Source organism: Ranitomeya variabilis, chromosome 5, assembly GCF_051348905.1.
Source record: "Ranitomeya variabilis isolate aRanVar5 chromosome 5, aRanVar5.hap1, whole genome shotgun sequence".
Taxonomy (NCBI): Eukaryota; Metazoa; Chordata; class Amphibia; order Anura; family Dendrobatidae; genus Ranitomeya; species Ranitomeya variabilis.
In genome coordinates, this window is record NC_135236.1 from 174844071 (window position 1) to 174871961 (window position 27891).

The following is a 27891-nucleotide window of genomic DNA, read 5'->3' on the forward strand; positions in this document are numbered from 1 at the left end:
CCGTAAGTCTAATGATGATTGTCAAGGTTAATAAGGATCCAGTGTGTCTGGATGCAGATCCTATTGTACTCTAAAGCAAAAGCCTCAACCAAAGTGGTATAGCAAAGGTTCTCTCAGAGAACACAGGAGCACATAGGACACGTGCGTTTTTTCCCTTTGTTTTGTGAACCCCTCCAGGCTGTCAGGCAGCCCATTTCTGGTTTCCTTGCACCATATAAACTCACCACAATTAGATCCTGACAATACCCCCTGTAAATCCTGGGTTGGGTCTCTGCTGTCCTACACAGAAGGCCAGTGTGTGTTTGGTCTCTGTCTGGCCTCTTATACAGTCAAATCAGATCTCAAGCTTTGCACTGATGAGGAACAACACCCCGAAACACATGTCTGCAAATTGGGATTCTGGTTTGGCTTTTAATCTAAGTCATGTGACAAGGCTCGTTAAAGGGTCGATATTGACTTTTAGGATTGCTACTTCCAATAGGTGGCACTAGAGTTCTAGTTCTTTTCTTCTCTGAAGAGGCAATTTGCATATTTGGTCTCCCATAACATATCTATAACCCAGGAGATACCCTGAAGGGATTACTTGACCCGACAACACAAGTGACACTGTGAGACATCTATGAAAGATCCCCTGCAAGTTTTCTGGTTATAAGAAGTCGCATATTTTTATGCAGGACATATTTTAAACAAAAACTAGCAACTTTTTGCTCCCTTCCCCTCTTTTTTTTTTTTTAATATTTTATGACAGATTTCGTGTAGTTTGTGGCCAAGGGTGTACTGTCAAATTCCCCTAGGCAACAAGTGATTTTAAACGTCTGAATAAAGAAGTCACTTTGTTAAAACGGGGGATACTTTATTTCGTATAAAAACTTTAAAAATAAATCTCATCTTCTCTAGAAAGTTCCCTTTTTAACTAAAAGTTAGATTCTGAACAGTAAGTTGTACAGTGAATCACACATAAAAATAAGTCAATTATTAATAAATCAATTCTTCAATCAATATAAAACTAACATATACAATGTTCCTGAATAAGCATGTGTAAAAACTAATCACCAAGAGAAAGGTGGCAGACACTACACAAACCATAGAATACATGAAATATTTCAATTTAATTAAAAAAAACAAACAAAAAAAAAACACAGTAATGCTCAGGGAAGAACGAGGAAACTAAGGATTCTACGGATGTTCTGGCTTTATGCCGAGTGCATCGCTGAATGCTCCAGTCTCTATAGATCCTCTGTAATAGCCGCTGGCAAGGAAGTGTATACGACCAACAGTAGTTAGGAGTATTAGCATCAGTCAGGTAGGTAGCTGTTAGCAGAGGGATGGCCGCACTATTCTCAGACACGGATTGCTTCTTCAGGGGTAATCACAGTGGACAGGTTCATTCCAGTAGTAAAATTGTCGCTCCCTTTCAGGGCAGACTGCAGCAAGGTTCATAATATGATTTTAAAGGAACTGAAAAGAAAATACAAGATACTTGTTTCTCCAGATGCAACGGCATTAAAAATATGTACAATTATTAGAAGACAACGTGTTACATTTGCTCGCTCTGAAAAGCCTTCAGCGCGGGACGTGTGACTGGTCCAGCTATGGTTGTGAAGGACAGCGAGCCTGACAGCGTGATGGAAGTCATAACTAGTGATGAGCGACCACACTTGTGTGCCAAGTGTCCTCGGCGCGCTCGAATACTATGTTCCAGTCCCCGCGGCTGCATGTCTGGTGGCCGTTCGACAGTCACAACACATGCCGGGGTTACCTAACAGACATGCTTTCCCTGCACGTGTTGCCACGAGACATGCAGCCGCGGGGAGTCGGACATAGAGAATCTTCTGCGTGCTCGAATACTAATCGCACACGAGTGTGCTCGGATAACACCCACTAATCGCACACGAGCGTGCTCGGATAACACCCTATCTGAGATGTTCACACATCACTAGTCATAACAGATGAGCGAGGCCTCGAGACTCATGTTGGGTCAGTCTAGCCTTTACCGGTCCCATATATCTAACCCTACACAATATACTGTATAAAAAGACTGCTAGATAGAAAGAATATGTCTATTATATGAGGCTTAGATAGAACAAAACGGTAAAAACAAAATATTTCCTTGTTTCAGTTAAAGATACATATTTCCTTGTTTTAATAAAGAAACATGGATTGATGTTTAACTACCTCTTACATATTAACTGGGTCTGGATTCCTGACACTTCGGACCGATTCCATTTAGATTAAGGAACTTGCGCAATGACCTTGTGAGACCAATCGCACCCCTGAAGTACAAGTCAGAGGGCTGACAAGAAGTGGATGCCATCCGTAGTAATGTCTCCCGGGAAGCATACCATGGGGCACAGATGGCAATCCTTACTCCAGACCAGCACCCACCTCTAGTTCACTATTGGTTTTTGCATTTTCGCTATCAGTTATCATAGCAATAGTATACACTCACCGGCCACTTTATTAGGTACACCATGCTAGTAACGGGTTGGACCCCCTTTTGCCTTCAGAACTGCCTCAATTCTTCGTGGCATAGATTCAACAAGGTGCTGGAAGCATTCCTCAGAGATTTTGGTCCATATTGACATGATGGCATCACACAGTTGCCGCAGATTTGTCGGCTGCACATCCTAAAGATGCTCCATACAAGGCAGGATGGATCCATGCTTTCATGTTGTTTACGCCAAATTCTGACCCTACCATCCAAATGTCGCAGCAGAAATCGAGACTCATCAGACCAAGCAACGTTTTTCCAATCTTCTACTGTCCAATTTCGATGAGCTTGTACAAATTGTAGCCTCCGTTTCCTGTTCTTAGCTGAAAGGAGTGGTACCCGGTGTGGTCTTCTGCTGCTGTAGCCCATCTGCCTCAAAGTTCGACGCACTGTGCGTTCAGAGATGCTCTTAGGCCTACCTTGGTTGTAACGGGTGGCGATTTGAGTCACTGTTGCCTTTCTATCAGCTCGAACCAGTCTGCCCATTCTCCTCTGACCTCTGGCATCAACAAGGCATTTCCGCCCACAGAACTGCCGCTCACTGGATTTTTTTTCTTTTTCGGACCATTCTCTGTAAACCCTAGAGATGGTTGTGCGTGAAAATCCCAGTAGATCAGCAGTTTCTGAAATACTCAGACCAGCCCTTCTGGCACCAACAACCATGCCACGTTCAAAGGCACTCAAATCACCTTTCTTCCCCATACTGATGCTCGGTTTGAACTGCAGGAGATTGTCTTGACCATGTCTACATGCCTAAATGCACTGAGTTGCCGCCATGTGATTGGCTGATTAGAAATTAAGTGTTAACAAGAAGTTGGACAGGTGTACCTAATAAAGTGGCCGGTGAGTGTATTTTACTGATGTGAATGTAAGAGGTATCTTTCAATCCAGGAGAAACTTAAATAATGGATATGTCCCCTAAAACAAAGCCAATATCTGCAAATACATTTGCAGATATTGAAAAATAGTTTTCAATCTTTTTATACAGTTCATGTTTTACTCCGAATAACCAAGGTACACTTCACAGGAGACACAGGATGGCCCACACTTCTATGGTCTCAGGAGAGGGACTTTTATTTATCTAACGCTGTTCAATCTTAGGATTCTGAAAGGAAGCGCTTCTTAAACCCAAACCCCTGTTCCTGCATGGGTGACTGACACTGGAAGAGCTGAGCAGCGCTCAGTGTCCGGACGGGCGTGCACTCGGTGTGGGTGCTCTGACCTCCACCTCCTGACAGTGTGTTCCTGCTTGATGTGTAGTGAGGGGCTTCACAAAAGGAGCAGGATATCACTGCCCACACTATGGCTCACACAACTGCTAGACCGACCACACCCCTCCTGTGATAAGCAGCTCACTGTCTATAGACAATGTAAATAGAGAGCCTGTTGTGGGTGAGGGCAGCTTTCTGAGCTCTGCTACTTTCTGCATCTAAAAACTACGATTAGTTCACAACTGCTGCACCCAGTAAACTAAGTGATACATCAGTGGGATATGGGTCTCTGCACCTACATTATGCTGCTCTAGGAAGACACAGAAAAAAACGTGCTGCCCCTCAAGTCACAGATCTGAAAATGGGCACTAAATGTGTTTCTATGAAAATACACACCTGACAAAGTCAGGAGATCTGGAGATGACATGCTGGAATTCAGAGTGATTAATTGTGCCATCTTTATCAATATCAGATTCTTCAAGGATCTAGGAGAGAAAAGAAAATCTGTACATAATCAAATCTGAAGAAAGAGATAGTATGCCGGATCACAAATAATATTTTTTTTTTATTGGAACAATTTTAATAAAATGTCATATTTGTTTAGAAATTGCTGTTAGACACTTGATAGCGTACCCTGGCGGATTCCTGCTTTCCTTTCAGCATGTCACCTATTGTGACCAGTGCTGGAGGTGATACTCCATAGCTTAGATGCCTTGGGCTGGGGCTACACAAGCTTGTGGCAGTCAGGAATCGTTCTATACTTCTTCAGCATGGTGCTAGTTAATGGGGTCAGACTGCCCCCCCGCAAGAAAGGTGCAAAAAAAAAAAAATCCAACTATTTTTGACTTGCTGGTTGTGGAATCGTGCGAGTCCTGGATTAATCTCCGACCAGCGGCGCCATACATGAAATCTGTGTGTTTCCCCCTATTTGCCTCCAAATGCATACTGAACACAGACTCCAAATAGGAAACCGCACTGAAGACAGTGATGGCTGTCTATGAAGGGCTGTGGTATATGTTGGCGCTATATTAGCAATAGAAATAATAGGGTCAGCTGAAAAGTTATTAAATTCTGTATGGGCTAAAAGAGTAATGTGATATTTAATTGTGGGACAAATTCATTAACCGTATAGTCCCTCCCCCCCATATGTACGTTTTTTATGCCAGAATTTTTGTTAACGTATGAGTTGCATTTAGTGGCCCTGTGTGCCATCAAATGGGTTGTTTGTCCACCTACAACAACATGTCCCATGAAACATCCCCTTTGCCTTATCTCTTTGTAATTAGACAGCTATTTCTTTAGGGACATGATATCCTTTCCACATTGTGTGTGTGCGTGCGCAGGCTAGCAGGAGAGGAACCCATGTGATTGTCAGACGGCGCACCATGCCATTTAAGGAAGCACCTGTCAGAACTAAAACAAACCCTTATGAATGAGTTACTCCACCATTCCCATATAACCATATAACATTTATACTTCTTTTTTTGGTGAAACCCCAAGAAAATAACATTCACTCAGATGGACGACCCCTTGATGTCTTTTTGTTGCTTTTATGGTGAGCATTAGTAATATATGATACTGAGAATATATATATATATATATATATATATATATATATATATATATATATATATATATATATATATATCTATATCTGTAGATTGTAAGTATCCTCTCCCTATGTACCTGACTGTCGCTTATATATGTTTATTGGACTTGTTCTCTACTTCAGTTAGGTTTGCATCTTTCCATATGTATAATTCCCTAAGGTCACCATATAATAAAAAAGAAGATAGAAAAAAAAATACTGTCTTACCATCAAAGAAAAAAAAAAAAATCTTTATTCCTCTGGGCTGATTTAGCAATTTATACAATTGTATGAAGTATGCGATCAGGGCCTTTATCTTTGCATACAGGGATTTGGGCTGTATGCATATATTAATTTAAATTATTATATAAAGAAATCACCTGGTGTATGCTAAAAACACAGATTACCTGTTCTATCCCTTAACCCCCGGCCGTTTTCGGTTTTCGTGTTTTGCTCCCCTTCTTCCCAGAGCCATAACTTTATATTTAGGTTAATATGGCCATGTGAGGGCTTGTTTTTTGCGGGACAAGTTGTACTTTTTAATGACATCATTGGCTTTACCATGTCGTGTACTGCAAAGCAGGAAATAATTTCCAAGTGCGGTGCAATCCCAAAGTTTTTTTTTACCATGTTCAGTAAATGTAACACTGACCTGCCATCATGATTCGCCAGCTCATTACAACTTTACAGACACAAAACATGTCTAGGTTCTTTTTTATTTAAGTGGTGAAAAAAAATCCAAAATCTGTTAAAAAAAATGGCGCCATTTTCCGAGACCTGTAAAGTCTATTTTTCGTGATCTGGGGCTGGGTGAGGGCTTATTGTTTGCGTGCCGAACTGACGTTTTCATTGATACAATTTTGGGGTAGGTACAATGTTTTGATCTCCCGTTATTGCATTTTCTTGCAATGAAGTGGTGACCAAAAAAAAAAACGTAATTCTGGCGTTTTGAATTTTTTTCTCATTACATTGTTTAACGATCAAGTTAATCCTTTTTTTTTATATTGATAGATCGGGCAATTCTGAATGCAACAATACCAAATATGTGTATATTTGATTTTTTTTAATTATTGCTTTATTTTGAATTGGGTGAAAGGGGGGTGGATTTTAAATTTTAGATTTTTTATATGTTTTAATATTTTTTGTTGTTGTTTTGTTTACTTTTTTGCATGCTTCAATATTCAGATCAGTGCATTCCCAGAAAATACTTCTATACAATTCAATAGAGTCAGTGCCTGTTTTTTGCTGTGTATGTCCACGAGACTGCTCAAAGAGGACCATTCACCAAATTTCCCGTGTTGAGCTGGACACACGATGTAATAGCGGCAGCAAACTGGAATATTTTTTTTTCTTTCTTTTGCCTCTATGTTGTGAAGATATTACCAATCAAAGGATTTGGCACAAAATGAGTTAACCTGTGTAAAGTCCATGTGGATGTTAACTCATTTAGTGCTAAATACCGGTACTTTGATTGCTAACATCTCAGCAACAAAAAGACAAAATAAAAACCCAAAACATTTTCTTCTGCTCTGCAGCCACCATCACTTCGTATTTCAGTCTCAGCATGAGACATTTGGTGAAAGGTCCCCTTTAAAAGAACACCAAGTATGAGTCCGATATTAGTCCTAGTGGTCACTGGGAAAATTGCAATATTTCAGATTTCTTTAAAGGGAACCTGTCAGCCCTCCAAACCCAGCAGCATTCCCCTATGTATGACCAAATTCCCTGCCTGACAAGCCCTGTATAATGTTATTATGTGAAAACAAGGTATAAAAAAGCATTGATATTGCCTGTTTGCTATGCAAATGAGGGCTTTGACTAGTGGATAGGGAGGAACGCCCTGCACATGACCGGAGGCCATCTTCTAAACTTCCAGACAAGTGCAGAGCGCGCCTGTGAAGGTAAGAAGCATACATCCGGCTTCAGAGACGCTGACGGAATGAGCGTCGGGCATGCACTAGATTTGTACGAGTGGCGATTACCCAGGTTGTGCAGACTATGTTATCACACCCACTGGGGGAAGGATAACATGGAAAGGGGCTGACTAGTTTGGGACAACGAAAGCCCCATCGACTAGTCACAGCCCTCACTAGCATAGCAAACGGGGACATTAGAAATGGTTTTTATACCTTGTTTTCACTCAATAACCTATACAGGGCTGGCCAGGCTGGGAATTTGCTCATACATAGGTGTATGTTGTGGTGTTGGGGCCTGACAGCTTTCCTTTAAAATATAAACTGTGAGAAGACAAGAAAAGATGCTGTAAATTTTCATGAGGAATAAAAAGTATTTATCAAGACAGACACGTTCTATGTTTTCAGCCATAAATTACTCACATTAGCAATAAGCTGTCGCATCTCATTCTTACTCAGTTTTGAGTCTTGCTCTTCCCCTGTCAAATGATTCACCAACATCTCCAAATCTGTTTCATTGAGGGCACCGTCTCCATCAAAATCTGTTTGAAGGCATGAAATATCATTTATCAGCACAAGGCAATTTGTTTTCTCAGAAGGCTGCAATTTTTTTTTAATTATAGTAGGCCGAGTGTAATAATGTTAATTACGGTAAACAAAACATACAGAATGTGCGATTCGCGTGCAGAGGGAATGTGCCATCTGAAAATTGTATGACTGAGATCAAGATACCCGTAGATTTTTTTTAACTAAATGATCCACATTTAAAAGAAATAAATAATCTTGAAATATTCTCTAGCTTCTACACTGACAACTAGAGAGCCAAAGAGACCAATTTTCTGCTCATTTTTAAATCCGAAAGCAAAACATAAAAAATAAATCACATTTTAAGCAATGCAAAATAAAACATAACTTTCAATAGTTAAATTAAAAAAAGGAGTAACTAGTGCAAATCATCTGTCAAGGCGCACATTAAAACACACACATTATATATATACATACATACATACATATATACACAGTATATATTTATATTTTAATTCTACCTGTAGCTATACAAGGTGTACAGCTCCAATTTTGTAAACCAAAAAGACTGCAATTTATTATCTAAACATCAGGGATTGTATACTATCTTGTAATGTCTAATGACCAGAGGAACAAGGTGCTATTAAAATAGAGAAAGAGCCTTCCCAACACGTTTCACCCTTATGGGCATCATCAGGAACTTGAGGCAACTGCGACCATTGCCCTGATGAAGCCCATAAGAATGAAACGTGTTGGGAAGGCTCTTTCTCTACTTTAATAGCACCTTGTTTCTCTGGTCAATTGGAAATGACAAAATAGGATAAAATCCCTTATGGTTGGTTAGATAATGGATGGCAGTCCTTTAGTTTTATGCTGGTTATGCAAATTTAGGCTATGAGCTGTACACCTATGTAGCTACAAATAGAGAAATCTATACACATGTATATTACAATTGAATGACTCAACTAGCATAGCACATCCGCCTCCTATTGAACTGAATAGGAGACGGATGTGTAGTACCCCACGGCAGCCAATCTCCCCCAGTAAGCACTTCTGGCCAGCAGCCACCACCACCGATAACAGGTGATCAAGGAGATGCTGAGTGCCGGACCCTGGCCGATCAGACATTGATGCCATATCTTATGGATAGGGCATCAATGTAAAAGTAGTGGACAACCTCTACAACAAGACATTCTGCATCTCCTCTCTTCTCTATGTAATGCACCACTCACTGGAGACATCCATACGTACATGTCAGATCCGTAAAGTGGCAATATAGCCATATACACAGACTACGCTCACCTACTTGTTTCACAGCCACTTGAACAGAGAATATTAGCCATATATTGCCATCACTGACAAGGATATACTAGAGGTAGCCATGGCTGGTGTCAGGGATCCAGAAGTATTGAAACAAATTAATGACACCCACCACTTTGCTAAATTGACGGGCTGTACCAAACATCCTCTATGGGTTTTTTTTCCTTCAAGGAGAAAATTCAAAAAAAATTTTTATTAAAACGTCCTCACCAAAGATTCTGAAGGCGTAATGAGACTTCACTTCGAGTGTCGCAGAGTCACTGAAAGCACTTAGCATGTCGAGGAAATCTTCAAAAGACATGCTGTCATCAGCTTGTTCTGCCGTGGAGAAGACTTGGCAAATACGATACCTAAAGGGGTTTGCCTGCAAGGAAGTAAAGATGAAACTGAAAAGGGCCTGGAAAAGTTCCAAAGGGTTATTTATTGAATAATAGCATTGAACACATATCTACTAGTGATGAGCAAGTATACTCGATGATCTCCGAGTATTTTTTAGTGCTCGGAGAATTAGTTTTCATCGCCTCAGCTGAATGATTTACAGCTATTAGCCAGGCTGAGTACATGTGGGGGTTGCCTGGTTGCTAGGGAATCCCCACATGTGTTCAAGCTGTCTAATAGCTGTAAATCATTCAGCTGCCCCGATGAAAACTAAATCTCCGAGCAGTCAAATACTTGGGAGATCACCCGAGCGTGCTCAGGAAAACCCGAGCAACGAGTATACTCGCTCAACACAATATCTACATCTATGAAATTTCTCTGTGCCACAAAATAAAAAGAAGAAAAAATAATGAAAAACCAGCTCAACTACTAGGCATTTGTTGTGGGGAAGCCCGGATGACGTGCAGTCTTCACGTGAAACAATAGAACAAATAGAAAAAAGAATCCAGCTTCCAAAAATATCAAAATTTATTGAAGATAAAATCCAAACTCCAAAGACATGGTTCACAGGAGAGAGAGTAGCAGCAGGCTACGCGTTTCGAACAATAAGTTTTTTCAAAGCTGCTCACTATGCGCCAGAATGAGGTTTAAATAGCAGCTGTGACAAATCACAGTAAATCAACCCATCACCTGATACAACAGTGAATTTATACAATAAAAACACAAGAATATCACAAAAAACAAAACAATATATAATATACACATATGTAAAACATATAATATAACTAAACAATGTTGATCTCTTAGTAATGGAACATAATTTCTTTGCGAGCATTTAAGCCCATGGGATAGCAAGTGTTAAGGCAGAACATCCAGTAAGCTTCGCGCGTCATTAAGCGTCTTTTCAGATCTCCTCCTCTAGCTGTTATCACAAGCTTTTCAATGCCGACAACCCGAAAGAATGCAGTACTTCTTTGATGACTGGTAATAAAATGCTTGGAGGCATAAGACATAGAGCGATTATTATCAGTAGAAACAACAATATCGGTAATATGTTCAGAAATACGGATCTTTAACGTGCGAGTAGTGCAGCCTATGTAGCTTAATTTACATTTAATGCATGTTATCATATAAACTACATTTTTGCTATTGCAGTTAATAAGTTGCTGAATTTTATATTCTTGTTTATTGCTGCTGTCAGTAAAAGAATGTGTGACAACAGAATGGGCACATGTTCGACATTTAGAAGCACCACAGTGGTAAAAACCTATGTGGTGTAGCCAAGTATGGGAGATTTTATTAGATCTAAATAAACTAGGTGAAAGAATGTCAGACAAAGTAGTAGCCTTTTTTGCAATCACCTGACAGCCCGAAGACAGAATTTTGGAGAGAGTCTCATCCTCATATAAAATGGGAATGTTTTTTAAAATAAGAGATTTAATACTATTGTATTGAGGACTATATTTAATAGAACAAAATGTCTTTTGATTTTGATAAAATTTACTCTCCTTATTTTTTGGTAGAAGCATATCACTGCGTTTTTTTTGTTGTACTATATTTTTAGCTCTATTCAGAGACCAATTAGAATAGCCTCTTTTTTCTAATTTTTTACAACACAAATCAAAGTAGTTATATTATATGTTTTACATATGTGTATATTATATATTGTTTTGTTTTTTGTGATATTCTTGTGTTTTTATTGTATAAATTCACTGTTGTCTCAGGTGATGGGTTGATTTACTGTGATTTGTCACAGCTGCTATTTAAACCTCATTCTGGCGCATAGTGAGCAGCTTTGAAAAAGAACTTATTGTTCGAAACGCGTAGCCTGCTGCTACTCTCTCTCCTGTGAACCATGTCTTTGGAGTTTGGATTTTATCTTCAATAAATTTTGATATTTTTGGAAGCTGGATTCTTTTTTCTATTTGTTCTATTGTTTCACGTGAAGACTGCACGTCATCCGGGCTTCCCCACAACAAATGCCTAGTAGGTGAGCTGGTTTTTCATTATTTTTTCTTCTGTCATAGTCCAGTTTTTAAACCGTGCACACCGAGAGCCTGAAAAAACAAGTGTTTACTTTGTTAAATATTTTGTGCTCTAAGGCATTTTTTCTCTTTTTTCTTTTTGTTTGTGGGTTTCTTGGAAATATCTTTATAAAATGAAAGTCCAGAAAGAGCTCGAAAAGCTGCTCAGTTATTCTCAATGGATCTATCTTCCACAGCTGATGGGTCTGAGTCAGACCTTTTTAGCACAGACGTTAACAAACTGGAAAAACTTATGATAAATGAGATGAAAGTGTGGTGGGATTTTACTACACTGGATAATTATGTGCAAAAAGAAATGATCCCTAGAGGATTGCGCATTAAAAAAATTCCCACCACCACATACTCACAACAGTTTGTGCAAGAATGGAATATGATCCTGAGTAATTGCTCTATTCATTTAATGCAACTAATTATGAAATATGAGGACACCAAGCTTAAAAATATTCAGTCAGAAATTAATTACATTAAAACTAGCTTGGAAAATAAAGACAATATCAAATATAATGAGGAATTAAAAAACATCAAAATATCTCTATCGAAGTCAGAAGATTTAATTATGAGTCGTAAGAAAAATAAATTTCAACGTGACTTAACAGATTATCAAACAAATCAGGTATGTGAATGGGGCAGGTGGCAGAAAGCACACAAAAGCCCTCGCCCAATCCTGAAACGTACTAATTCCTCTGATGTATCTAAGCGCCGAGTCTCTTTCAGCTCTTCAGACATGGATTCTATGGACAATGGGTCTATTGAAACTGGTGGTGATGAAAATATTAATCAAAGTATGGACAACACCAACACTTATTACCGCAGACCAAGAAGATTTAATTCAAAAAACGCAAGAGGCGCGGGGGCCGCAAGCACCGCAGGAAACTTTCGCATGGCTACCCGCAACAGAAAATAACATCTTTTTCAGGTGATTTTTCTAATATTTTAAATATTTCCAGTTGTGATCTTTCAGTGGAACAATTGCAAGTGTTGTCTTTGGGACTTAAATATGCACCGGATCAACGGTTTGATCTATTTCATACATTAATGGACATTAACAGATTTATTCGCAATCTGACAGTCAAAAGACATTTTTTCAAACAGGAATCAACTGCCATTGTGGGTACTTCTGTTGTTCAAAATGAATTTTGTGACCTTACATTTAACCCCTTCCTGACATCCGACGTACTATCCCGTCGAGGTGGGGTGGGCCCGTATGACCGCCGACGGGATAGTACGTCATAGCCGATCGGCCGCGCTCACGGGGGGAGCGCGGCCGGGTGTCGGCTGCATATCGCAGCTGACATCCGGCACTATGTGCCAGGAGCGGTCACGGACCGCCCCCGGCACATTAACCCCCGGCACACCGCGATCAAACATGATCGCGATGTGCCGGCGGTGCAGGGAAGCATCGCGCAGGGAGGGGGCTCCCTGCGGGCTTCCCTGAGCCCCCCGCAGCAACGCGATGTGATCGCGTTGCTGCGAGGGTCTTACCTCCCTCCCTGCCTGCTCCAGACCCGGATCCAAGATGGCCGCGGATCCGGGTCCTGCAGGGAGGGAGGTGGCTTCACAGAAGCCTGCTCAGAGCAGGCACTGTGAAGCAGCCTGCACTTCTCGCAGATCGGTGATCTGTCAGAGTGCTATTCAAACTGGCAGATCACTGATCTGTATTGTCCCCCCCTGGGGAAAAGTAAAAAAGTAAAAAAAAAAATTTCCAAATGTGTAAAAAAAAATAAAAAAAAATATTCCAAAATAATGAAAAAAAAATATATATATTATTCCCATAAATACATTTCTTTATCTAAATAATAAAAAAAAAACAATAAAAGTACACATATTTAGTATCGCCACGTCCGTAATGACCCAACCTATAAAACTGCCACACTAGTTAACCCCTTCAGTAAACACCGTAAGAAAAAAAAAAAAAAAACGAGGCAAAAAACAACGCTTTATTACCATACCGCCGAACAAAAAGTGGAATAACACGCGATCAAAAAGACTGATATAAATATCCATGGTACCGCTGAAAACGTCATCTTGTCCCGCAAAAAACAAGCCGCCATACAGCATCATCAGCAAAAAAATAAAAAAGTTATAGTCCTGAGAATAAAGCGATACCAAAATAATTATTTTTTCTATAAAATAGTTTTTATCGTATAAAAGCGCCAAAACATAAAAAAAATGATATAAATGAGATATCGCTGTAATCACACTGACCCGACGAATAAAACTGCTTTATCAATTTTACCAAACCCGGAACGGTATAAACGCCTCTCCCAAAAGAAATTCATGAATAGCAGGTTTTTGGTCATTCTGCCTCACAAAAATCGGAATAAAAAGCGATCAAAAACGGTCACGTGTCCGAAAATGTTACCAATAAAAACGTCAACTCGTCCCGCAAAAAACAAGACCTCACATGACTCTGTGGAGCAAAATGTGGAAAAATTATAGGTCTCAAAATGTGGAGACGCAAAAACTTTTTTGCTATAAAAAGCGTCGCTGGTTTCACACTTCCGTTTTTGTCTGCAGCGTTTTTTGCACAAAAAAACGCATACGTTTTTTCCCTATATTTAACACTGAAAACGCATGCGGTTTTTTTGTACGCGTTTGGTCGCGTTTTCAAACGCATGCGTTTTTTTTCTGCATGCGTTCATTTTCAGAAATACAACCTGCAGTATTTTCTTGCGTTTTTAAGCACATGCGTTTGTTTGCGTTAAAAACGCATGCATTTTTATCGAAAAAAAACAGAAAACACACTGAAAAGCCACCCACCACCATCAAGGTGATAAAGGGATCCAAACCCTAACCCTAACTCTACCCCTAACCTCACCCCTAACCGTTTAATGAACATTTTCTGACAGTCATAGTGCCACGTATTTCAGTGCCACGTATTTCAGTGCCACGTATTTCAGTGCCACGTATTTCAGTGCCATGTATTTCAGTGCCACGTATCACGTATTTCAGTGCCACGTGTTTCAGTGCCACGTATTTCAGTGCCACGTATCACGTATTTCAGTGCCACATATTTTAGTACCACGTATTTCAGTTGCACGTATTTCAGTGCCACGTATTTCAGTGCCACGTATTTCAGTGCCATGTATCACGTATTTCAGTGCCACGTGTTTCAGTGCCACGTATTTAAGTGCCACGTATCACATATTTCAGTGCCACGTATTTAAGTGCCACGTATTTCAGTGCCACGTATTTAAGTGCCACGTATTTCAGTGCCACGTATTTCAGTGCCACGTATCACGTATTTCAGTGCCACGTATTTCAGTGCCACGTATTTCAGTGCCACGTATTTCAGTGCCACGTATCACGTATTTCAGTGCCACGTGTTTCAGTGCCACGTATTTAAGTGCCACGTATCACGTATTTCAGTGCCACGTATTTCAGTGCCACGTATTTCAGTGCCACGTATTTCAGTGCCACGTATTTCAGTGCCACGTATTTCAGTCACGTTTAGGGTTAGGGTTAGGGGTAGGGTTAGGGCTAGGGTTGGAGGTAAAGTTAGGGTTGGGGCTAAAGTTAGGGTTAGGGTTTGGATTACATTTACGTTTGGATTAGGGTTGGGATTAGAATTATGGGTGTGTCAGGGCTAGGGGTGTGGTTAGGGTTACCGTTGGGATTAGGGTTAGGGGTGTGTTTGGGTTAGGGTTTCAGGTAGAATTGGGGGGTTTCCACTGTCCAGGCACATCAGGGGCTCTCCAAGCGCGACATGGCGTCCAATCTCAATTCCAGCCAATTCTGCGTTGAAAAAGTACAACAGTGCTCCTTCCCTTCCGAGCTCTCCCGTGCGCCCAAAAAGGGGTTTACCCCAACATATGTGTTATCAGCGTACTCGGGACAAATTGAACAACAACTTCTGGGGTCCAAGTTCTCTTGTTATCCTTAGAAAAATAAAAATTTGGGGGGCTAAAAATCATTTTTGTGGGAAAAAAAAGATGTTTTATTTTCACGGCTCTGCATTATAAACTGTAGTGAAACACTTGGGGGTTCAAAGTTCTCACAACACATCTAGATAAGTTCCTTGGGAGGTCTAGTTTCCAATATGGGGTCACTTGTGGGGGGTTTGTACTGTTTGGGTACATCAGGGGCTCTGCAAATGCAACGTGACGCCTGCAGACCAATCCATTTAAGGCTGCATTCCAAATGGCGCTCCTTCCCTTCCGAGCTCTGTCATGCACCCAAACAGTGGTTCCCCCCGACATATGGGGTATCAGCGTACTCAGGACAAATTGGACAACAACTTTTGGGGTCTAATTTATCCTGTTACCCTTGTGAAAATACAAAACTGGGGGCTAAAAAATCATTTTTGTGAAAAAAAAAAAAAAGAATTTTTATTTTCACGGCTTTGCGCTATAAACTTTAGTGAAACACTTGGGGGTTCAAAGTTCTCAAAACACATCTAGATAAGTTCCTTGGGAGGTCTAGTTTCCAATATGGGGTCACTTGTGGGGGGTTTGTACTGTTTGGGTACATCAGGGGCTCTGCAAATGCAACGTGACGGCTGCTGACCAATCCATTTAAGTCTGCATTCCAAATGGCGCTCCTTCCCTTCCGAGCTCTGTCATGCGCCCAAACAGTGGTTCCCCCCCACATATGGGGTATCAGCGTACTCAGGACAAATCGGAAAACAAATTTTGGGGTCCAATTTATTCTGTTACCCTTGTAAAAATACAAAGCTGGGGGCTAAAAAATCATTTTTGAGAGAAAAAAAAAAAAATTATTTTCACGGCTCTGCGTTATAATCTGTAGTGAAACACTTGGGGGTTCAAAGCTCTCAAAACACATCTAGATAAGTTCCTTAGGGGGTCTACTTTCCAAAATGGTGTCACTTGTAGGGAGTTTCAATGTTTAGGCACATCAGGGGCTCTCCAAACGCAACATGGCGTCCCATCTCAATTCCAGTCAATTTTGCATTGAAAAGTCAAATGGCGATCCTTCCCTTCCAAGCTCTGCCATGCGCCCAAACAATGGTTTACACCCACATATGGGGTATCAGCGTACTCAGGACAAATTGCACCAAATTTTTTGGGGTCCAATTTCTTCTCTTACCCTTGGGAAAATAAAAAATTGGGGGCAAAAAGATCATTTTTGTGAAAAAATATGATTTTTTATTTTTACGGCTCTGCATTATAAACTTCTGTGAAGCACTTGGTGGGTCAAAGTGCTCACCACACATCTAGATAAGTTCCTTAGGGGGTCTACTTTCCAAAATGGTGTCACTTGTAGGGAGTTTCAATGTTTAGGCACATCAGGGGCTCTCCAAACGCAACATGGCGTCCCATCTCAATTCCAGTCAATTTTGCATTGAAAAGTCAAATGGCGCTCCTTCCCTTCCAAGCTCTGCCATGCGCCCAAACAATGGTTTACACCCACATATGGGGTATCAGCGTACTCAGGACAAATTGCACCAAATTTTTTGGGGTCCAATTTCTTCTCTTACCCTTGGGAAAATAAAAAATTGGGGGCAAAAAGATCATTTTTGTGAAAAAATATGATTTTTTATTTTTACGGCTCTGCATTATAAACTTCTGTGAAGCACTTGGTGGGTCAAAGTGCTCACCACACATCTAGATAAGTTCCTTAGGGGGTCTACTTTCCAAAATGGTGTCACTTGTAGGGAGTTTCAATGTTTAGGCACATCAGGGGCTCTCCAAACGCAACATGGCGTCCCATCTCAATTCCAGTCAATTTTGCATTGAAAAGTCAAATGGCGCTCCTTCCCTTCCAAGCTCTGCCATGCGCCCAAACAATGGTTTACACCCACATATGGGGTATCAGCGTACTCAGGACAAATTGCACAACATTTTTTGGGGTCCAATTTCTTCTCTTACCCTTGGGAAAATAAAAAATTGGGGGCGAAAAGATCATTTTTGTGAAAAAATATGATTTTTTATTTTTACGGCTCTGCATTATAAACTTCTGTGAAGCACTTGGTGGGTCAAAGTGCTCACCACACATCTAGATAAGTTCCTTAGGGGGTCTACTTTCCAAAATGGTGTCACTTGTAGGGAGTTTCAATGTTTAGGCACATCAGGGGCTCTCCAAACGCAACATGGCGTCCCATCTCAATTCCAGTCAATTTTGCATTGAAAAGTCAAATGGCGCTCCTTCCCTTCCAAGCTCTGCCATGCGCCCAAACAATGGTTTACACCCACATATGGGGTATCAGCGTACTCAAGACAAATTGCACAACATTTTTTGGGGTCCAATTTCTTCTCTTACCCTTGGGAAAATAAAAAATTGGGGGTGAAAAGATCATTTTTGTGAAAAAATATGATTTTTTATTTTTACGGCTCTGCATTATAAACTTCTGTGAAGCACTTGGTGGGTCAAAGTGCTCACCACACATCTAGATAAGTTCCTTAGGGGGTCTACTTTCCAAAATGGTGTCACTTGTAGGGAGTTTCAATGTTTAGGCACATCAGGGGCTCTCCAAACGCAACATGGCGTCCCATCTCAATTCCAGTCAATTTTGCATTGAAAAGTCAAATGGCGCTCCTTCCCTTCCAAGCTCTGCCATGCGCCCAAACAATGGTTTACACCCACATATGGGGTATCAGCGTACTCAGGACAAATTGCACAACATTTTTTGGGGTCCAATTTCTTCTCTTACCCTTGGGAAAATAAAAGATTGGGGGCGAAAAGATCATTTTTGTGAAAAAATATGATTTTTTATTTTTACGGCTCTGCATTATAAACTTCTGTGAAGCACTTGGTGGGTCAAAGTGCTCACCACACATCTAGATAAGTTCCTTAGGGGGTCTACTTTCCAAAATGGTGTCACTTGTAGGGAGTTTCAATGTTTAGGCACATCAGGGGCTCTCCAAACGCAACATGGCGTCCCATCTCAATTCCAGTCAATTTTGCATTGAAAAGTCAAATGGCGCTCCTTCCCTTCCAAGCTCTGCCATGCGCCCAAACAATGGTTTACACCCACATATGGGGTATCAGCGTACTCAGGACAAATTGCACAACATTTTTTGGGGTCCAATTTCTTCTCTTACCCTTGGGAAAATAAAAAATTGGGGGCGAAAAGATCATTTTTGTGAAAAAATATGATTTTTTATTTTTACGGCTCTGCATTATAAACTTCTGTGAAGCACTTGGTGGGTCAAAGTGCTCACCACACATCTAGATAAGTTCCTTAGGGGGTCTACTTTCCAAAATGGTGTCACTTGTAGGGAGTTTCAATGTTTAGGCACATCAGGGGCTCTCCAAACGCAACATGGCGTCCCATCTCAATTCCAGTCAATTTTGCATTGAAAAGTCAAATGGCGCTCCTTCCCTTCCAAGCTCTGCCATGCGCCCAAACAATGGTTTACACCCACATATGGGGTATCAGCGTACTCAAGACAAATTGCACAACATTTTTTGGGGTCCAATTTCTTCTCTTACCCTTGGGAAAATAAAAAATTGGGGGTGAAAAGATCATTTTTGTGAAAAAATATGATTTTTTATTTTTACGGCTCTGCATTATAAACTTCTGTGAAGCACTTGGTGGGTCAAAGTGCTCACCACACATCTAGATAAGTTCCTTAGGGGGTCTACTTTCCAAAATGGTGTCACTTGTAGGGAGTTTCAATGTTTAGGCACATCAGGGGCTCTCCAAACGCAACATGGCGTCCCATCTCAATTCCAGTCAATTTTGCATTGAAAAGTCAAATGGCGCTCCTTCCCTTCCAAGCTCTGCCATGCGCCCAAACAATGGTTTACACCCACATATGGGGTATCAGCGTACTCAGGACAAATTGCACAACATTTTTTGGGGTCCAATTTCTTCTCTTACCCTTGGGAAAATAAAAGATTGGGGGCGAAAAGATCATTTTTGTGAAAAAATATGATTTTTTATTTTTACGGCTCTGCATTATAAACTTCTGTGAAGCACTTGGTGGGTCAAAGTGCTCACCACACATCTAGATAAGTTCCTTAGGGGGTCTACTTTCCAAAATGGTGTCACTTGTAGGGAGTTTCAATGTTTAGGCACATCAGGGGCTCTCCAAACGCAACATGGCGTCCCATCTCAATTCCAGTCAATTTTGCATTGAAAAGTCAAATGGCGCTCCTTCCCTTCCAAGCTCTGCCATGCGCCCAAACAATGGTTTACACCCACATATGGGGTATCAGCGTACTCAAGACAAATTGCACAACATTTTTTGGGGTCCAATTTCTTCTCTTACCCTTGGGAAAATAAAAAATTGGGGGTGAAAAGATCATTTTTGTGAAAAAATATGATTTTTTATTTTTACGGCTCTGCATTATAAACTTCTGTGAAGCACTTGGTGGGTCAAAGTGCTCACCACACATCTAGATAAGTTCCTTAGGGGGTCTACTTTCCAAAATGGTGTCACTTGTAGGGAGTTTCAATGTTTAGGCACATCAGGGGCTCTCCAAACGCAACATGGCGTCCCATCTCAATTCCAGTCAATTTTGCATTGAAAAGTCAAATGGCGCTCCTTCCCTTCCAAGCTCTGCCATGCGCCCAAACAATGGTTTACACCCACATATGGGGTATCAGCGTACTCAGGACAAATTGCACAACATTTTTTGGGGTCCAATTTCTTCTCTTACCCTTGGGAAAATAAAACATTGGGGGCGAAAAGATCATTTTTGTGAAAAAATATGATTTTTTATTTTTACGGCTCTGCATTATAAACTTCTGTGAAGCACTTGGTGGGTCAAAGTGCTCACCACACATCTAGATAAGTTCCTTAGGGGGTCTACTTTCCAAAATGGTGTCACTTGTAGGGAGTTTCAATGTTTAGGCACATCAGGGGCTCTCCAAACGCAACATGGCGTCCCATCTCAATTCCAGTCAATTTTGCATTGAAAAGTCAAATGGCGCTCCTTCCCTTCCAATCTCTGCCATGCGCCTAAACAATGGTTTACACCCACATATGGGGTATCATCGTACTCAGGACAAATTGTACAACAACTTTGGGGGTCCATTTTCTCCTGTTACCCTTGGTAAAATAAAACAAATTGGAGCTGAAATAAATTTTGTGTGAAAAAAAGTTAAATGTTCATTTTTATTTAAACATTCCAAAAATTCCTGTGAAACACCTGAAGGGTTAATAAACTTCTTGAATGTGGTTTTGAGCACCTTGAGGGGTGCAGTTTTTAGAATGGTGTCACACTTGAGTATTTTCTATCATATAGACCCCTCAAAATGACTTCAAATGAGATGTGGTCCCTAAAAAAAAATGGTGTTGTAAAAATGAGAAATTGCTGGTCAACTTTTAACCCTTATAACTCCGTCACAAAAAAAAATTTTGGTTCCAAAATTGTACTGATGTAAAGTAGACATGTGGGAAATGTTACTTATTAAGTATTTTGCGTGACATATGTCTGTGATTTAAGGGCACAAAAATTCAAAGTTGGAAAATTGCAAAATTTTCAAAATTTTCGCCAAATTTCCATTTTTTTCACAAATAAACGCAAGTTATATCGAATAAATTTTACCTTTAACATGAAGTACAATATGTCACGAGAAAACAATGTCAGAATCGCCAAGATCCGTCAAAGCGTTCCAGAGTTATAGCCTCATAAAGGGACAGTGGTCAGAATTGTAAAAATTGGCCCGGTCATTAACGTGCAAACCACCCTTGGGGGTGAAGGGGTTAATGAACAATGTCTTTTGAGAAATCTGAACGATTTAAATGGTCTTAATGTGTCCATGAATAAAGATGTAAATCAAGCTGATCAATTTGTAACAAAAAATCCATCATTCTACCCCATTCAATCGAGAGTGGATTGCATGGACAGATTTCAGGCTGTCATTGAACGAGATCTAAGATCTCTAGATATATCTGTCCAGCAAAAAACATGGAAAGGTAATTTAAATTGGAAGCAGCGTAAAGCTCTCCAGGAAATTAAAAATATGGATGAGATCACTATAAAAAAGGCAGACAAAGGTGGTTTGATTGTGGTCATGGATACATCGATTTATAGAGACCAAATTAATAATCTTTTGAATGACAGTACAACATATAGGAAATTGCTTTCAGATCCTACACTCTCCTATAAAAAAGAATTGTTCAGCTTGATTGATGATGGTGCAGCTTTGGGTGTCTTGACTAGAACACATGTTGAATACTTAAAGGTGGATTGCCCCATTATACCCACGATGTATGGTTTACCTAAGGTGCATAAAGGTATTACACCCCCTCCAATGCGCCCTATTTTATCCGGGATGGGTTCCCTTACGGAACATCTAAGTCAATGGGTGGACTCCCTTTTACAGCCGTTGGTTATGAGAGTTCCAGGATTTTTGAGAGATTCAAGAGATATTTTGCATCAGCTCTCTAACACCGTATGGAATGACAGATTTCAATGGATGAGCTGTGACGTCATCTCATTGTATACCTGTATCCCACAAAATGTCGTTATTCAAGCACTTGAATTTCATCTACACAAGTATAGTAATTACACTATTGATTTGTGCAACTACATCATGCAAGTTATTTATTTCTTGATGACTCATAATTATTTCTCCTTTGATCAGCAGTTTTTTCTCCAATGTAAAGGAGTTTCTATGGGAGGTAAACACTCACCATCCGTTGCAAATTTGGTAATGTCATACTGGGAGGAACTGTTTCTTTCACCTAGTTTATTTAGATCTAATAAAATCTCCCATACTTGGCTACACCACATAGGTTTTTACCACTGTGGTGCTTCTAAATGTCGAACATGTGCCCATTCTGTTGTCACACATTCTTTTACTGACAGCAGCAATAAACAAGAATATAAAATTCAGCAACTTATTAACTGCAATAGCAAAAATGTAGTTTATATGATAACATGCATTAAATGTAAATTAAGCTACATAGGCTGCACTACTCGCACGTTAAAGATCCGTATTTCTGAACATATTACCGATATTGTTGTTTCTACTGATAATAATCGCTCTATGTCTTATGCCTCCAAGCATTTTATTACCAGTCATCAAAGAAGTACTGCATTCTTTCGGGTTGTCGGCATTGAAAAGCTTGTGATAACAGCTAGAGGAGGAGATCTGAAAAGACGCTTAATGACGCGCGAAGCTTACTGGATGTTCTGCATTAACACTTGCTATCCCATGGGCTTAAATGCTCGCAAAGAAATTATGTTCCATTACTAAGAGATCAACTTTGTTTAGTTATATTATATGTTATACATATGTGTATATTATATATTGTTTTGTTTTTTGTGATATTCTTGTGTTTTTATTGTATAAATTCACTGTTGTATCAGGTGATGGGTTGATTTACTGTGATTTGTCACAGCTGCTATTTAAACCTCATTCTGGCGCATAGTGAGCAGCTTTGAAAAAGAACTTATTGTTCGAAACGCGTAGCCTGCTGCTACTCTCTCTCCTGTGAACCATGTCTTTGGAGTTTGGATTTTATCTTCAATAAATTTTGATATTTTTGGAAACAAAATAAAAAGGGTGTTTGTTTAAGCAAGACAGGGTTAACCGGGTGTACACACAAGTCAAGGTGAATCAGATTAATATAGGGCTGTATGTTGTCATTTCTAGCCACGGAAACCCAAACTATAGCATTTGTCAACCTAGAATCAGAGAAATAATGCACCAAACTGTGGAGACCATCATGTCTGTAGAGCTATAAAGTAACAATGTTGAAGGGGTTGTCTCATCTTTCTTCTGCTTGCTCTGGGGTGATGTCCACCTGACTGACAGTGCGAACAAGCGTTGAACAACGAGCTTGAACTGTGCCCTCTCGATATTGCAAAAACAGGCAGCTTTGGCTTTGCCCATCGTAGGAGGGCACTGGCACTGAAGCCAACAGTGTGCTACCTTCAGAGCAGTAATTACAAGCTCTATGGAAAAGTGATTGTTAGTACTGCCCACCTTCCCTAGGAGACCAGCTACAGCTGACCGCCGAAGTTGCCGAAAACCTAGGCAATGAACATTAACTTACAAAAATTTAAATTCCTTCTATTTTGGAGAATGGAAAAGATTTAGTAAATGATGTAAATGATTTTAGTAAATTGCAAAGTTTCTTGTTTTTACAAGCACTTTGCAATTTTACCCTTTTAATATAATGAAAATAACCCTTAAAGTAAAAATATTTCCTTCTAAGTGCTCCCATCAATGTGAATCAATGCCATCCATTATCCTGTATCAAGTCTGTCTTTACATATTAAGGTTATTGTTCATAGATTCCTTTTGATATGTGGCTTTGGAAAAAAATATCTTTTCCATTTTAACCCCTTCACCCTGAAGCCTGTTTTCACCTAAGTGACAGGGCCAATTTGTTCAATTCTGACCACTGTCATTTTATGAGGTTATAACTCTGGAACGCTTCAACGGATCCCGCTGATTCGGAGGCTTTTTTTTGGGACATACTGTACTTCATGATCGTGGTAAAATTTCTTCGGTATGACTGGTGTTTATTTATAAAAAAAAAAGAAACTTTGAATTTTCATGCCCTTAAATCACAGAGATATGGCACACAAAATACTTAATAAATAACATTTCTCACATGTCTACTTTACGTCAGCACAATTTTGGTGCCAAAATTGTTTTTTGTTAGGAAGTTATAAGGGTTAAAAGTTGACCAGCGATTTTTCCATCAAAATTTAGAAAAAAAATTTGTTTTTGTTTTTTTTAGGGACCACCTCACATTTGAGGTCACATTGAGGGGTCTATATGAAAGAAGATACCCAAAAGTGACACCATTCTAAAAACTGCACCCCTCAAGGTGCTCAAAACCACATTCAAGAAGTTTATTAACCCTTCAGGTGCTTCACAGAAATTAAAAAAATAAATAAATTAAAAAAAAATGAACATTTAACTTTATTTCAAAAAATTGACTTCAGATCCAATTTTTTTAACATTTTATAAGGGTAACAGGAAAAAAATGGACCCCAAAATTTGTTGTGTAATTTGTCCTGAGTACGCTGATACCCCATATGAGGGAGAAAACCACTATTTGGGCGCACGGCAGGGCTCGGAAGGGAAGGAGCGCCATTTGACTTTTTGAATGCAAAATTTGCTGGAATAATTAGCGGACGCCATGTCGCATTTGGAGAGCCCCTGATGTGCCTAAACAGTGGAAACCCCCCACAAGTGACACCATTTTGGAAATTAGACCCTTCAGGGAACTGATCTAGATGTGTGGTGAGCACATTAAACCCTCAGGTGCTTCACAGAAGTTTATAACATTGAGCCGACATTATTCTTCGGGTCGGGGCGATTACAGCGATACCAGATTTATAGCGCATTTTTATGACTGGCAGCTGTCACACACTAAAAGACAGTTTTAATTGCAAAAAATAGTTTTTTCCACCACCATATTTTGAGAGCTATAATTTTTCCATATTTTGGCCCACTGTGAGTCAAGTGAGGTCTTGTTTTTTGCGGGACGAGCTGACGTTTTTATTGGTAACATTTTCGGGCACGTGACATTTTTTGATCACTTTCTATTCTGATTTTTTTTGTGATGCAGAATGAACAAAAAACAGCAATTCAGGAATTGCTTTGAGGGGGTGGGGGGAGTTTATGCCGTTCCGTGTGTGTTAAAATGGATAAGGCCATTTTAATCTTCGGGTCAGTATGATTACAGCGATACCTCATTTATATCTTTTTTTATGTTTTTACGCTTTTATACAATAAAAACTATTTTATATAAAAAATAATTATTTTTGCATCGTTTATTCCACTGATGGAGCTGTATGGCGGCTTGTTTTTTGACAAATTGACGTTTTCAGCACTACCATGTGTATTTACCGCACATCCGTCTTTTTGATTGCGTGTTATTACCCTTTTTGTTCAGCGGCATGATAAAGCATTGTTTTTTGCCTTGTTTTTTAATTTATTTTTTTAATGGTGTTCACTAAAGGGGTTAACTAGTGGGACAGTTTTATAGGTGGGGTCATTGTGGACACAGTGATACCAAATATGTGTACTTTTATTGTTTTGCTTTTTTTCATTCAAATATTTGTTTTGAAACACAATATCTTTTGTTTTTTTATTGTTATTTTTGAGATATATATATATATATATATATATATATACATACACACACACACACAATTATATTAAAAATGTTTGTTTTTTTTACTTTTTTCTTACTTTTTTACTTTGTCCCACCATGGGACAATCATCTTTTGCAGGCTGGTCACTTCTATAGCATGGAGGTGAAGCAGCATCCTCATGTTGTAGAAACTGTCAGCTCTGAACTGCGCATGATCAGCAAGTTTCCTACGTCTGGTGACCCAGATGTCGTCATGATGACATCGGGTCACCATGGCAATATTCGGGACCCTGCGTCACGCTGCGGGGTCTCTGATCTAAAGGCAGAGGGGCTGTCAGCCCTCTGTCGGCTTCTGGAAAGCTGAGATAGTGTTGCGGTATTGCAGTATTTCGGGGGTTAAAGTGCCGGGAGCGGTCTGTGACCGCTCCTGGCACCTAGTGCCGGGTGTCAGAATCAGTTGACGGCCGGCAGCGATTGCCCGTACACCATGCATGGGCGATCGCTCAGACGTAATATTACGTCCATGGTCAAATAGGCCCAGGTCCAATTACGTCCAATGTTAGAAAGGGGTTTAAGGAAACCTGTCAGATTTGATAACGCTATGAACATCTAGATGTGGGATTGATCTGGAGGCTAATAGCATTACGAAGATGTCCAGCCACTGTACTAAAAGTGTGGCAACAAGGAGAAAATGAATTTTATTTCTCCCGAGAGCCGCCCGCTTTCAGTCATACATGTGCAATGACAGTCACTGCTCAAGGCACTGAGATTGGGAGATGTAAGCTTGCCCTGGCACTGTCAGCTGGTTTGGCACCGATGTACTGTAGAGCCGGTTGTCAGTCAGTGCCAGGGCGTGCGTACAGCAGCCACCCTCAGTACTGTGCGCCGTGATTCCAATTACTTTGGGCACCGATGTATGACTGAAAGCTGGCGGCTCTCCGGAGCAGTAAAGTTCATTTTCTCTTGAGATTCGCACTTTCAGTACAGCGGACAGGCACCTTCCTAATGCTATTAACCCTATATCTGCACGTTAATAGCAATATCAGTGCCGACAGGTTCCCTTTAATTACTGAACTCTATTACTTACTATTCATATGAAGAGAAAACTTAGAGGAGCAGCTTAAGTCCTAAAAGAAGGCACCTTTTTTGTCATCTATGCCTAGGAGTTTATGAATGTCCGTTTTGTTGCCAGTGCTCCCTTCAAGGACTTGAGCTGTATAAAATAGGATTGGTTCTATGCTGGAACGAGTAGTAAAATGTTCTGTCAGACTTTGAATGGAGTGTCTGGGTGCAGAGGGGAGGAAAACAGGGGCTTGGAATCCCCACTTTACTATTTGGGGTCCCAATGCTGCCATTGTGCATTTATCATCCCCCTTGAGAATACTATACATATTAATATTGGTGACAATCCCCTTTCAGAGTTATGTTGGGTATGTATGCCTCAGACTTAAGGCCATTATGGATTCATGCCCCCTTATATACTGCCATTGTGTTCATAGTCTGGAAACTAAACAAGCTAATTGTTAAATTCAATGTATTCCATTTTTCGGGAGGGGAGTTACGTTATCGGAGACAGTGAGAATTTCATGATCGGACGGCATTTACTTCCACAGAAAACACAATTACCTTTAATTCAGGCAAAGTGAGAAACTTCTCCTTGGGGACTCTGGCAGACTCAATGTTGCTTCTGTTTTCTTTCTGTATCATTTCACTGAATCTTTTATGAGCACTTTAGGATGAGATGGAAACAACGGATGTAATTATCAAGTGTTATAAATAATATAAAGCGCCACCATTTACTGCGAGAGCTCACTGATAGAGACATGACATTTCATTTTTTTTGTTACTGCAGCAAAACGGTGACGCTCAATTACATCGTGAAAACTCTGAAAAGTCATGTAATATACAGAACGGCAGCAGTGCATCGCTCAGTGTGTAAGATCGGAGATTAGGAATTTCCAAACTTCATGGACTGGTCACCCACTAGTGGCCAAACAGCAAACTATGCTGCGGAGGCAGGAGAGCGATGGTCACGGCTGACAAGTGGTTCAATATTAACCAATATGGCTTCCATTAGCTAAACAAAAACGTACGAAGCGATATATGTGCTGAGGATCAATCACTGGAAAACTGTGGGATTCTTGTTCATGGCTAAGGAAAGCTGAGGACAACCGCCACGGGAGTTTTAATGGCCGCTTTATTGGTTGTCAGCCAGACACAGCTACAGTATAAAAAGAATAAAAACTGTTGGGAGATCTTTTTAAAAACTTTTTCCAGAACACGGATTCTATTTAATGATTACTTTGTTCTTGTTAATGTGTACTATAGGGCACACTCTATTGCTCCATTGCTTAGTGACAGCCAGGGACAATCCCAGCACATTAGTACAACTAAGTAACCAGAATGAGAAAACAAGGAAACTAAAGAAGTCATCTGATACAGTCATA

General features: G+C 40.2%; 1 protein-coding gene across 3 annotated transcripts in view; it reads right to left on the reverse strand.

The window, feature by feature from the left end:
• Positions 1-832: 832 nt before the first annotated feature.
• The window catches only part of CIB1 (calcium and integrin binding 1), a 33779-nt gene continuing 6720 nt past the window's right edge, over positions 833-27891 (reverse strand). For all 3 annotated transcript variants that reach the window (XM_077263535.1, XM_077263533.1, XM_077263536.1), the window contains 5 exons: positions 27071-27173; positions 9259-9412; positions 7627-7745; positions 4099-4187; positions 833-1458 (listed from right to left, as the gene is read on the reverse strand). In XM_077263535.1, the coding sequence (XP_077119650.1) occupies positions 1437-1458; positions 4099-4187; positions 7627-7745; positions 9259-9412; positions 27071-27173 (487 nt within the window). In that variant the 3' untranslated portion in view covers positions 833-1436. The remainder of the gene's footprint in view (positions 1459-4098; positions 4188-7626; positions 7746-9258; positions 9413-27070; positions 27174-27891) is intronic.